This window comes from Salvia splendens, chromosome 19, assembly GCF_004379255.2.
Source record: "Salvia splendens isolate huo1 chromosome 19, SspV2, whole genome shotgun sequence".
Classification (NCBI taxonomy): domain Eukaryota; kingdom Viridiplantae; phylum Streptophyta; class Magnoliopsida; order Lamiales; family Lamiaceae; genus Salvia; species Salvia splendens.
The window spans coordinates 4,363,305-4,377,097 of NC_056050.1; the positions used below are offsets into that span (position 1 = coordinate 4,363,305).

The following is a 13,793-nucleotide window of genomic DNA, read 5'->3' on the forward strand; positions in this document are numbered from 1 at the left end:
GAAACCAACTAGACGACGAAAATCACACAACAACCGACTACTTGTACATACTTTTACTTCTCTTGTTTGGAACGTTTTTCAACCATTAATACCCCTTAAAATGACTCCTAACATGCTTAGATAACTTAAATAAACAAGGAAATACACCTCAAGAAAGTAGCTTAATACAAACCTAATTTAGCAAACTTGAAAATAAGATTTTTGAACTAAACAAGCAAGAACATCAACAACCAAACATAAATACTAAACACTTAGAGAATTAAATACACCAAAAGCTCTTTAAGATCAGGCTAACAACCTTAACTAGAGAGTTAAGATGTAGGAAAATGAGTACAACAAGGAACTAGATCATTCAAAGCATTAAAACACTACATCACTACAAGCTTCACCCCATGATGAGCAAAAGTGGCAATGGCTGCCTATGGTTCGAAATTTGCTTCAAGGATGAGAGAAAACTAAGCTTAGAGAGAGAAAATAAAACTAACTAAAGCTAGCTAAAAGTGGGGTGGTTCAAAAGTGGTTGAAAAGTTAAGCCAAAAGATAAGTTTTGTTGATTTTGTTACACATCTTCCAACCAATCTGATGTGGAAGTCTTATCCACTCCCCATGATGGTAGTTGGCTTCTTTTGCCTTCAAAAGTGTCGCTTGTGGGCGTTGGTAGCACAAAGACTCGTCAACTTTGCTTTGAAATGCGACTTTGAAGAGCTGTCAACATTGCTCGGACACTGGCCAATCCATCAAACTGGGCAGTTTGTGTCTTGTGGATTCCTTCCTTCTCAAACTACTGAATTTGCATCCAATTTGTCTATAGTTTTGCATGTAATCCAGAATCCATTCCATTAGCATGCTAGTCGGACCATTCCATTCATTTCCTGCCAAAAAGCATCTTTTTCTTGCAAATATTCAACTAATAAGTGCGAAAAAGTGATCGTTTCCGAGTGATGAAAACTAGCCTATCAAACCTCCTCACACTTGGATCATACTTGTTCCAAGTATGTGGTTGGACCTTTCACTCAAATGCTAGTTTAAATCACTTCCCTCTACTTTCTACACACACACACACACTAAATTAAGCACACACAAAACACAAAGACATTTACAAGAGAACACACAACGACTCAAGAAACACACGAAAGACATACTAAGCAAGTTGTATGAAAAGCGTAATGATACCCCCAAGAACCAAGCTCAAAACAGATTTTTAAAACATAGTTTTTTAAACACAATTTTCTTCATCGAACAATGTGGTTCCAACCGTCGGTCTCAACAAGATAGTTAAGCACATATCACAAGCAAAAGATTCACTCCATGACCCTCTCTAATTGTAAGGACAATTCTCTCAAGAATAATGACGAAAATGCAATCAAGGAGATATCACTTTATCACATGTAGCTCAAGAGGGTCTTTTACGGGATGTAATGGGGCTTTGGACCATTTAAATATTGTCGGTTAGATCCTAGGGGTCCTAAGCTATTGAGTGTAGCACAACAAAAAACTTAGTGTTTATTCTCCAAAGAGGTACTTAGAAATTCCAAACATAGTCACCCACAATCAAACCAAAAGCTAGAGATGCACTTCATTTTCTTCTTCTGTTTTTTTTTCTTCATTTTCTGTTTCTTCTTCTTCTCTTTTCTTTTTCTTCGGTCTTTGATCTACCTTCCCACTCTTTCTTTTTTATTTTCCATTTTCTCTTTGTCTTGTTTCTTCCACTTTTTTCCCTTTTTTTGTTTTTTTTTCTTCTTTGGTTTTCATTTCTTCTTCTTTTTTCTTCCTCATTTTCTTTTCATGGCAGCCACCTTTTTTTTGTGTGGGCGGAAAATTTTTTGAATGTTTACAATTGCCATCTCTTTCCCAAAAGGTGGTGATCATGTTGGAGTAACTAAGCACATTTACTTTGCACAAGAGGGAAACCATTTTCTAACTTGGAAAAAAAATGTAGGCTCAAGGTTTCAAAGTGGCAACTAGGGGTAGCTCTTTTTGGTTGATGTAATCACAAAGAATAAGGCTCAATTTAGCTTTTCCTAGTGCCCTCTATCTATGCCATAGTGACCAAGCGATATCAACTATCATGCAATGTCATTCCACGCTCGAAAACATGTAGAAAGTGTTCTACTTTGAGGCTTTCAACCTTACCATTTATGGGTTTTTATGCAAGTGACAGTGCTTCACATTTCCATCGTACTCAACTTCATTCAATCAAAACCACAAGTTCTTGAATAGATTTTTTAAAACAAAGCAAGTCTCTCTTTTTTTTTGCTACGATTCCATAGGGGGATCATTACCAAATCATGCATCAAGGCTTGGAAAAAAGATAAAACGTAACTCTTTACAAAAAAGACACAACACCAACACGACCGAACAATAAAACAAACCCCTCCTCACACTTGGATCATACTTGCCCTCAAGCAAGTTTGGTTAAATGTTGGAAAAGAAAACACATCACATGAAACTTAGAAAACCAAGAACAACACACAAGAATCCCGCCTCCTCACACTTGGGCATTGCTTGCTTGAGAGCAAGTAGACCTGGTGTTTAGAGAAAGATTACTAACAACACAAAATACAATTACAAAGGCCGGCAAGGCCACAAAACATGCAAAACAAGGCCGACAAGGCCACAACACCAAAAAACTTTAAGTAAACACATACATCACACATTCCACAAATATATACAACAAATAAAAGAGAGGGTTGGATAGAAATCACCTCCCCCGCACAAAGCGGGGGGTATGGGCTGATGCGATAGGTGGTGGCGGAGCTGGTGCAGCTGCCTCCTTGGGTTTCGATCCCAGCCTCATGTGCTGGCTTGGCGGATCCTTCGGCTTCGGCTACTTTACCCACTGTGGCATCCAGACTGCCCTGTTCAACAAACTGGGCAGGATACCTGTGTTCTTCCAAAAAATCATCATCAAATCTTACTTTCCAATCCTTCCAAGCAGAAGCATTCAACTTCCTTTTAGGATCCCTGTAGAGTTTGGAACCCTTCTCTGAACTCATGTAAATCATAGAAACATTGGGGCTTATACACAACATATTGTCGATCAAGGTCCAACCGGTCACCTCCTTATGCCTCTTGAAAGCTTTGATTGTCTTGTCCTCTCGACTCCTGTCCAGGCTACCATTGCTGATCATGGGAATAATGTCCTTTTCTTCCAAAAATTTGAGGTTGGAAGGAAATGCATTCAACTCCAATTTAGGTAGATAAATCTCCAATGATAGCAACTCTTTCTCCACTCTTGGACTGGGCAGTTCATTCTGACTGGGCAGTTCCTTAGGATCAGAGAGTTTACATCTCTCAGGTGGGTTTGTGTGATTCCTCTTCTTGCACCAAGTCATTATTTCAGCCTCTATTTCCTCACTACTAAGCCCTTGAGTCTTGAACAATTTGCATTCACTAAGTTCTTCGAGCTCAACTTGTTCTTCAATAGAGGGCAATGCATACATATCTTGAAAAAATTTGGCTTCAAGAAAGTCGGGACCTTTAAACTCTTTGATCAACTTCTCACCTTGGCCATTTTCCAAATCACTATTGATGCTAACGGGGAAAGTGTCATTTTCCCCAAAGCAGACATGTTTAAGGTTGGTGGGTGGCGGCTTCAACTCCAATTTAGGTGACCGAACTTCCAACGGTGCCAATTTCTCCTCTGCCCTCAGACTGGGCAGTTCACCTGGATTGGGCAGCTTGCTGGCAGACTTTGAATGCTCCAATTTGTTGCACCACTTCATGATAGCCTCTTCTGGCCTCAAAGGTATGGATGTATGCCCATTGGGTTGAATGATGACATTCTCTTCAATCTCCTCATCGCTATTATCTTCATCTTCAAACCAAGCAGTCTCCTGACTTGGGCAGTGTATTGGACTGGGCAATCTGAGCCCCTGATCCAATGATTCACCCGGTCTGTTGTTTGAGTTATTGTGGAATGAAGCTTTCAACTCTTTCCCGGACCTAATGGTGATCTGATCAAGATTCTCCACTCTTGGTGGTTGCGCTTGAGCAGAAATTCCTCCACCATTCCCACGCATATCATTGATGGATGTCGCCAATTGTGCCATTTGGCATGCAAGATGATCAAGACTAATCATTTGCTCATATTGTTCGTCTTGCATCTCATGCACCACATTGTAATTGGATTGCAAATTGTTTTGCATGAGTTGCTGGGATGCGATTAGATCCTCCATCATTTCTTCTAAGCACTTGGTCGGCATTGGCGGATGATTTGATTGGAGTTGGACGAATTCTTGTGGCTGGAAACACGGAGTGAATTCCTCTTGATCGGGAGGCCAATAAACATGATTTTCGTCTGACCCTTGGAAAGCTTGGTGGTGTCCTTGTGGTGGTGGACCTTGATATTGTTGGTTTGGATTGGTCCATTCAAAATAGGAGTAATCATCCCATCCATGATCGTAAGGATCTGTAAAATGATCCATGATTTCCCTTTAATGGCGCACCACTCTTGTCATTGCCGCTTGAATTGGTTTCCTCTTCGGTTCACTCCGAACCTTCTAACTCTTCAAACTGGACAGTCTGGTGAACTGGGCAATTCGAAGAACTGCCCTGCTTATCTTTGCAAACCGGCTTCCTCCCGCAGCCTCTTCGTCGTTTTCACAATTTCAATATCAAACAGCAGCCTTGGAGAAGAGGACCTGCTCATAAACTAAAAATAAAATAAAGAGAAAAAAGAAAAACAACAACAAAAAACAAGTCAAAACTATATACAATAAGTGTAGAAAAGCATAACAAGACAACAACACCGTTCCCCGGCAACGGCGCCATTTGAAAGGAAGGAATTTTGCACGCGTATCGTAGGCACGTGTTCTTCCTATTCAACAATATTTTACGTTCCCACTTCCCAAAATACTATTAATTAGTATGTGGTAAGTCGGATGTCGATCCCACGAGGAACGGTCGTATCTGTTATGTATTTCAACACTTAAGAGTTTGGCGATGCCGCCACGCTTTAATTTGGGGTTGGGAATTAAACTACGAAATATAAACAAGACTTAAACTAATGTGGGAACTACGAGGGAAATAACATGCAAATAAAAGAAAGCATTTAAACTGGAACGCAGACTGGGCAAGTTGATAAACTGGGCAGTTTGGCAGCAAGATCATAACAGTGGCGAGAACTCTGTAAAATAACATTTTCGAGAATAAAAGGAACAAGAGGAAAGAAACCAGCTTTTGTCACGAAAATTACTAAGTAAAAGAAGCAAAAGGAACTAAGTAGAAGGCTGCTAAACACTTAACTATGCTAGAGAAACACAAGATCAACAAGTTAACTACCTAATTATGCCTTGAAAACACCAAATGAAAAGCTGAAAACTTTAACACTTAAACAAGATGAAATAAGCTTCAAGAACACTTACACATGGTGAAGAAAAATCTAGAAGAACAAAATCAACAAGATCATACAAAGACATGCAAAAAGAAACCAACTAGACGACGAAAATCACACAACCACCGACTACTTGTACATACTTTTACTTCTCTTTTTTGGAACGTTTTTCAACCATGAATACCCCTTAAAATGACTCCTAACATGCTTAGATAACTTAAATAAACAAGGAAATACACCTCAAGAAAGTAGCTTAATACAAACCTAATTTAGCAAACTTGAAAATAAGATTTTTGAACTAAACAAGCAAGAACATCAACAACCAAACATAAATACTAAACACTTAGAGAATTAAATACACCAAAAGCTCTTTAAGATCAGCCCAACAACCTTAACTAGAGAGTTAAGATGTTGGAAAATGAGTACAACAAGGAACTAGATCATTCAAAGCATTAAAACACTACATCACTACAAGCTTCACCTCATGATGAGCAAAAGTGGCAATGGCTGCCTATGGTTCGAAATTTGCTTCAAGGATGAGAGAAAACTAAGCTTAGAGAGACAAAATAAAACTTACTAAAGCTAGCTAAAAGTGGGGTGGTTCAAAAGTGGTTGAAAAGTTAAGCCAAAAGATAAGTTTTGTTGATTTTGTTACACATCTTCCAACCAATCTGATGTGGAAGTCTTATCCACTCCCCATGATGGTAGTTGGCTTCTTTTGCCTTCAAAAGTGTCGCTTGTGGGCGTTGGTAGCACAAAGACTCGTCAACTTTGCTTTGAAATGCGACTTTGAAGAGCTGTCAACATTGCTCGGACACTGGCCAATCCATCAAACTGGGCAGTTTATGTCTTGTGGATTCCTTCCTTCTCAAACTACTGAATTTGCATCCAATTTGTCTCTACTTTTGCATGTAATCCAGAATCCATTCCATTAGCATGCTAGTCGGACCATTCCATTCATTTCCTGCCAAAAAGCATCTTTTTCATGCAAATATTCAACTAATAAGTGCGAAAAAGTGATCGTTTCCGAGTGATGAAAACTAGCCTATCAGATGTCGGTGGTGATTTCTGATGGCAAAATTCGGAAGAAATTACTTCCCATTAGTGGAGAACTCAAACACATGGTAGAAACGGCATAGCAGCGTTTATTTATGAATAAGAATTTGAGCTTTATTAAACATAACTTTTTAGTAAAAAGGATACGCAGTTTATAAAATTTCAAAAGTTAATTGAAAAGCTAGATTAAAATTCTAAAATTGAAAAAGCAAAGGATAAAAATTAAATTAAAAAAAGCAAAATATAAAAGAGTGATTTTATAGCTCCTTTGCTTAATTGCTTCAGATCTTTTCTTATGTTGATCTTTCCTTAGTTTAAATATTTCCTTTTATTCACCATATATTTAATACAAAAACCAAACTTTTTCCCTTTCCTCCGTTTAATATTTGATTTTCTTCCATGGTTCAATTTTTTATGGTATGCTTTGAATCTCATGTAACTTAGAATTTGGATGACAACATAGATTATAAAATTGTGAATTTTACCTTGTTTAATGAAAAATGCATGTGAACTTTTGTGTTTCAAAGTTGAATTACTGCTTACTACGCTTCCGTGTGAGTTTTATATGAAAAGTTTTAAGTGTTATTGTGTTTATCTAACCATAAGATCTGTCAGCTTTGAGAAGTTAGTCAGCTAACTATAAGATTCGTCAGCTTGAAGTTAGTCTAGTATTTACTATGCTTCACAATGCACGTCCCATGTCCGTCTCCTTAGCAAGGCATCCCATAACTATCCTATTCTCTGGGACATCATGGAAGGCAAATCGAGTCAACCATCGATCGTTTCACGATCAAATAGATCGATTTTTCCCATTCAAGAAGTCTTAAATATTCGATCTGATATTTAAAATGTTGGATATTTTTTGTTTGATTTTAGATAATATCCATTGAGTTAAAGTGAAATGGTCTGATCTGGATGAAAAAAGAATTGAAATTCATGCTAGTGTGCCGTGTTACTATTGACACTAGTGGTGTGGTGTGGTGTAATGCCCAATTGCATTAACTTTTGTGGAAATAAAATTGTTATAGCATCGATTTTTAACCTTTTTTTCTGTAGGAATAATTATGTTTGATCTATTTTTATTAATTTAATCAATTAAGTTTTAAAATTTTAAAAAATATAGTATAAAATATTATCTATTAATGATTTTAATAATACAGTTCTACTCTTTGTACTTTAAAATTAAATAGAAGTAATGATCAATGATTAGGGATGTCAATCGGGCCGGCCCGTCGGGTTTCGGGCCAACCCTACTCGGGTGCGGGCTAATCGGGTTGTGATTTTTTTCGGGTTATAAAAGCTCAACCCTAACCCTAAAAGCTCGGATTTCGGGCTAGCCCAGCGGGTTAATCGGGTTGCTACCGATAATATTAACACGCAATCAATGACAATCCAATAAATAATGATTAAAATTACTAATATTCATACAATGTAAAACATTTAATTATGATATATTTGGGATATATGCTTAAACTCAGTCATAAACATGATCAAATACTAATATTTGAGATATTTCGTAGAATGTTAATGCATGTTTTAGAAATTTAAATATTTTTTTTGTGAATTTGAAGTTTTTCATTTATTTATCAATTATTATATTAATAAAATTCAATATATAATTTGTATATTTAATATAAAATTGAAAGTTATTTTTTAAGTTAAAATTAATCAATGAAATGTCGAATTAGGAGTAAAAAAAATAGAACAATAGAAATTTTATCGGGTTTTCAGGTCTGGCCCTAATGGGTTGCGGGTTAATCGGGTGCGGGCTAATCGGGTTTTGATTTTATCGGGCTAGAAATTTCCAGCCCTAACCCATATAAATTTGGCGGGCTATTCGGGCCAGCCCACGGGTTACGGGCTATATTGACATCCCTATCAATGATAACAATGTTTAGATTTGGATAATCAAGTTAAATCAAATCCAAATGTTAAACTGGGTCCATTTTTTATAAGCTTTTTTCTTTATTTCAACTCAAAATTACGTTAGTAGCAAAATTTAAATTATATGATCATTTTGTTGGTAAAGGCTAGCAGTTTCTGGCACAATACAATTATCCGACATGAATCCGCACGAAATTATTGGGTTTGGGTCAAACCTTATTAGGTTCATGTTCTTATCGGGTTGGCCTGTTAAGTACCCGATAATTTCGGGTTGGGTTCGGGTTGAATGCGGATAATTCATTAAGAAATATTGTTAGTATTATTTTTATTACTATTTACAAAAATATATTTTACTTTAATTTTTAAATTTCTTATAAATCAGGTTCAAATCGTATAAAACAAATTTTAATCATGTAAATTAGGTTGAAAAAAATTTTAATCGTGTACTTTTAGATTTAATCGTGTAATAACAGGTTGTTATCGTGTAATACCATGTCCAGATCGTTATTGTGTCGTGTCAACTCAAATTATATCGTGTCATTAACGGGTTTGTGTCAGATGCAAGTCGTCTTTGGATTTGAAGGTAGTAAGTTGGGTTCGTGTTCGAGTTTAGAGTTTTCTTAAGAGCACTAGCAATGGTGACCTATCTCTGGAGCCCATCTGAGAGCCTATCTACATTTTTTTCTATCATGTCAGCAGGCCCATCTCAGAGTCTATCTCCATGCAATGAGAGTCTATCCCGGAGCCTATCACATTTCCACATCATCACTATTTTTATATTTTATTTTTAAATGTTAGTCTGAAATAAATTTTATAACATAGCAAGAAAAATAAATTAAAGACAACTCAATAAAAAAATTCATTAAAAAAATATCCTACATTTATAAAAAATACAAAAAAATATTAATCAAAAAGAGAAGTAAAATGTAGAGTGAGATAAAATAAAATAAAATGGGATTAAATGTGAATAATTGGTGGGGAATGGAGTATATATGGAATATAAAAAATGAATAAAATAAAAAAAAGAATCAGCCTAGCCGATACATCGGCCGAGGCGTGGTGGCCGAAAAGAGTGGCCATCGGCTCCCAGAGCCGATGGGGGAGCCGATCGATCCGCCTCCATTGCTACTGCTCTAACAAGTTGAGTTCGGATTAAATCTTATTGGATTGAGTCGGGTTGACCCGATATAGATCCAATGAGCACAATTTGCCACCATACATTCAATAATATTCTTTCTACACATGAGTTTTTATATTATACGTATACGTATATGGTACTCGTAAAATTTAATACTCCTAAAATTTAATTTTATTTAATTAACAAAACGGATCGTGTGCATAGCACTACTATACGGTAGTTCTAGGGTTTGTTCTCTCTTGCTCTCCACCGCCAAACTGTCGCCACCATAGTCCAGCGGCCGTCGTCGCTTTCCTCCCTCGCCATCCTTCCGCCGCGAAATAGGTATCTATAATTTCCATATTTCGGTTTATTATCTCCGAATATCATGTCAATTTCTATTTTTCTTTAAAATCCAGATCCACCATTTGTGCAGCTCCACTATTCATTCACCGTCATTTTCAGTCATAGAGAGGAGTTTTAAGCGTTGTTTCGCTTTGTCATTTTAAGGCTGTGATATTTATAGGATTGTGTGTGTGATATTTATAGGCTTTGTCATTTCAGCTCCCGCATCTTAGCAAATCAGTGTTTGTGTGTGTGATTTCTGTTACCTTTCCCCGACTGGGAGAAGTAAGCTTTGTTAGCTTTGTCATTTTAAGATTATGTATTCACCAATTAGGGTTGCCCAATTTTAATTTGGTATTCACCACTCTTAGATAGAATCAATTTGGAGTTAGAAATTGATGATGTTGGATTTCTTTTATTAACATTCTAATACAACGTGTCTGTTCTTTTAGGTAGAGAAATGACGAGAGGATTCTTCGTGAATTTACCGACAGAAAACACGATTAATATCCTCTCAAGGATCTCCGTCCGAGACGTTCTGAGCTGCAAGTGTGTTTGCAAGTCGGGGCTCGAGTTACTCAACTCTCGCGAGTTTGTCAAGTCTCATCTTTCTAAATCAGTGTCGGGGTTGGCTGTGGTACGCTCTGGTGTGGAGTCTAACTCGTACGAAATCTTTGAATTTCAAGACAGCCTTGACCTTGAGCACCATAATCTCCGCTACAGTTTGGTCACCAAGTTTGTTTTTCCTCGTGCTGAAGCGCTTCGGGGTTCAGCTAATGGGTTGGTTTTTATGACGGGTGACAAACCTTGTGATCTTTATGTATGCAACCCTGTAACACGAGACTTTATAAAGCTTTGTCCGTATTCTGTCTCTCTCGACTCTTCGTCTAATATAGTTGCATTTGGATTTGGAGTGACCAAAATGACTGGTCAACATAAGGTGGTTCGGGTTGTCTGTGACTATGAGTTAGCAGAGAATTCGTTTAGAATTACAGTTACCAGATCTCACTGTGAGGTGTACACTCTTGGGACACGAACATGGAGAAGTATCGTACCCGGTGACAAGCTAATGTATGATTCGTATGGGGTATTTCTTCATGGAAATCTTCACTGGTTGGTGGTAGATCCACAAGCCCCATCACGAATTTCTTGCTTTGATCTTGAAACAGAGCGTTTCAGCACCTTCTCCCATCCTCCTCTGTTGACCAAAGGTGGGTCTGTTGGGAGCTTGTCGGTTTTGGAGGGTCGTCTATGCTTATGTGATAATTCATCTGAAGGAAAAATCATCATCTGGGTGTTGAGGGAATATGGGGTGGCGAAGTCTTGGACAAAGGAATATGTCATCAACAAAGATGCCGAGCTTTGTGGAGATTACGTGCTTGTTTCCCCTATTAAGGTTTTCAAGAATGGTGACATCTTGTTTAAATGTGATGAGTCCTTGCTGTTCCACTACAATGGCAGGACAAAATCGTTGCAGAAGATTGAGATGTTTGATGCTCATGGTGGAGATCAATCTCGTGTAGATGCAATACCCCACACCTCAAGCTTTCCATCCCTGAGAAATTTTGGAATGGAAGACTTATATTCGTTCTGACCGCGAAGCTTCTTCTTGTTGGACCGATTTCCGTAGCACTATGAGCTTTTAACTTAATGTAGGTAGTATATTTGCTTTATATGTTTATGCTCTAATATGCTCAGACTTCGTGCTGCTGCTAGATGCTTTTTTTAGTTTTAATGTAGCAGATCAACTCTCTAATGTAGCCTGGTTTACTATTACTGTCTTGTGAGATATATGTCCGTGCGAAGTAGCTTTTTTTTTCATGAAACGACGTCGTTGCAATAAGATGGAAGTTCATATTTTTCTTTCCATCTCATTCAAACGACATCGTCTCATCCACTTTGGATGCCATGTGTCATCTCTGACTGTCAGTTGACACTGTTGCCTATGTATTGAACTTAAATTTTGTGGAAGTGAACAAGGAAGAAGTTAAATTGATTTACTGATATAGTAGTAATAAAGTAGTAGAACATAACAAAGATATAATGCTTGTGGGACATAAGCTAAAAGACTAAAAGTAGTTTGTTAAAGATAGTGTGTACACAAAGATGCTTTAGGAAAGTAGATTGCTTTTTCTTTTGTTTCCACTAACCAAATTTGGAAATTAAATGATTGTCTTCGTCTTCATCTTCATTTGAGCTTTCGAAAGATTCAAGCTAATAATGGAGACTTCTTCCCCTCACTTCTCTCTCGCTCTTTTGATCTTGACATTAACCAGCGTTACACTGATCACCTCCTCCTTCCCGTTTGCCAACTCAACTACTGATCGAGACGCTCTCTTCAAAAACGCAATCAATTTGGAGTCCGATTCCATCCTGATCAGCAACTGGTCCGCTAATGCTTCCATCTGTAGCTGGACTGGTGTCTCATGCAGCCTCGCCCACCAAAGGGTCACGGCCCTCAATTTCTGCGGCTTCCTCCTCCACGGAACCATCCCTCCACAACTTGGAAACTTAACGTTCCTTCAGTCTCTGGACATGAGCTCCAACAATTTCACATGTCAATACCCTCAGAGCTGTCCAATATCCAAAGGCTGCACACGTTGAACTTAGCGAGTAATCAGCTTGTTGGTGGTCTACCGAGTGGCATCTTCACCAACATGTCTGTGTTGGTAGAGATCAACCTCAGGTATAACAACCTATCGGGCGAGCTCCCAAGTGATATATGCAGCAATACTCTGAAACTCAAGATATTACTTCTGACCGGAAATAAAATTGATGGAAAATTCCCGAAGAGTATATGCAAGTGCGGAGAGATGGGAGATTTGCGAATATCCTATAACCAACAGTAACAGCCCATGTATCGCCCAAGATCAAAGCAATTGACAGCTATGCTACCTGATCTCACAAATGACAAATGTTTCTGTTTTGCAAGGGGACAAATCTCACACAGAGAGGCAGTTTTATGTGTGAAATGAAGTATATCAGACATTGATTTTAATTTTTCATAGGATAAATGTCCCAATCTTTTGTGCCATACATCAATTCCAGTGACAATATTTGCACAAGGAATTACATAATAGGTTGAAACAGAAATTGAAGAAACAGAAGAAGGAATTGAAAAACCTTGATTCTTTTCTGGATCAGAATTCTCTAGTGTATAGGTTCCCTATTCGGCTACCCCTCCCAATCACAGTTGCCTGAGAAGCTCCTTGAATTTCAAAGGAGTTATGAGTGAAGACAAGTGCATTGAAGTGAGGAAGTTAGAGAACTAATATAGATCAGATTGAAAGTGAAGCTAGGAACACAGAGAACAGATAGGAGAGTTATGGATGAGTTCAAGATGATGGAGCCAATATCTGTGACTGGGGCAGTTGCACCATTAGGAAGGTGCACAACAACGTTGTTGGAGAGAGCATCCTTATCACAAGCATCAAAGCTATTCTCCACATAGTTGACAGATTTTGAGAAACTGCTATCCTTAGCATTGAACTTTCCTTTTCCCTTGCCAAAGCTAGGTGGAAATCCATGCAAAACAAAACACTTATCCACTGACTGATTAGTTTTACCACAATGAGAGCATAATCTGCTTCTGTTGTAGGATTGAGTAGCATTGGCAGAGTATAATTGTTCCCTCCTTGAAGGAGTGGCAATTGAGGTGTAGGATGTATTGCCATCGATGGTACGTTGCATTTCCTCCTGCAAAACAAGAGAGAAAACCTTGGATAAAGGAGGTAAAGGAATCATAGATAGGATGCTCGATCGAATCTATGAAAAACATGAGTTCAGTCTGATCAAGAATTGCATGTCGCACTCTTCTTCTTGATATGTATGCCACTTAGATGTACTATTGCATCGACATGTGCCGCAAACACACCACGTAATAGGTTAAGAATGCCTACATTCATCCCAAAGTATCCTCACATTGGTGAAATATGTGTTTGTAAAAAATCATGGATTAAATATGCCCGGTCAATGGATTTTGACCAAATAATAAATGTGACGAGACATTTAATTTTGTGAAATTAAATGACATAGCGTCGATCTACATTTTACGTA

At 37.9% G+C, this 13,793-nt stretch overlaps 2 protein-coding genes across 4 annotated transcripts; one reads left to right on the top strand and one right to left on the bottom strand.

Moving 5' to 3' along the window:
- Window positions 1–223: 223 nt before the first annotated feature.
- Window positions 224–5,927, bottom strand: LOC121778480. Of its 3 annotated transcripts, none has more exons than XM_042175839.1 (2): window positions 5,913–5,927; window positions 224–4,654 (listed from the first exon to the last, which is right to left on the bottom strand). In XM_042175839.1, the coding sequence occupies exon 2, from the start codon at window positions 4,425–4,427 to the stop codon at window positions 2,547–2,549; it is 1,881 nt and encodes a 626-aa protein (XP_042031773.1). In that variant the 5' UTR covers window positions 4,428–4,654; window positions 5,913–5,927; the 3' UTR covers window positions 224–2,546. The 3 variants fall into 3 exon arrangements, with proteins under 3 accessions (XP_042031773.1, XP_042031774.1, XP_042031772.1); XM_042175840.1 differs by having other exon boundaries at window positions 224–4,643; window positions 5,817–5,918; XM_042175838.1 differs by lacking the exon at window positions 5,913–5,927 and adding an exon at window positions 5,817–5,880.
- A 3,682-nt stretch (window positions 5,928–9,609) lies between these two features.
- On the top strand, window positions 9,610–11,530 carry LOC121780369 (F-box protein CPR1-like). Its single transcript, XM_042177958.1, has 2 exons — window positions 9,610–9,737; window positions 10,190–11,530. Exon 2 carries the CDS (start codon window positions 10,198–10,200, stop codon window positions 11,329–11,331), a length of 1,134 nt encoding a protein of 377 aa, XP_042033892.1. The 5' UTR covers window positions 9,610–9,737; window positions 10,190–10,197; the 3' UTR covers window positions 11,332–11,530.
- Window positions 11,531–13,793: the final 2,263 nt, after the last annotated feature.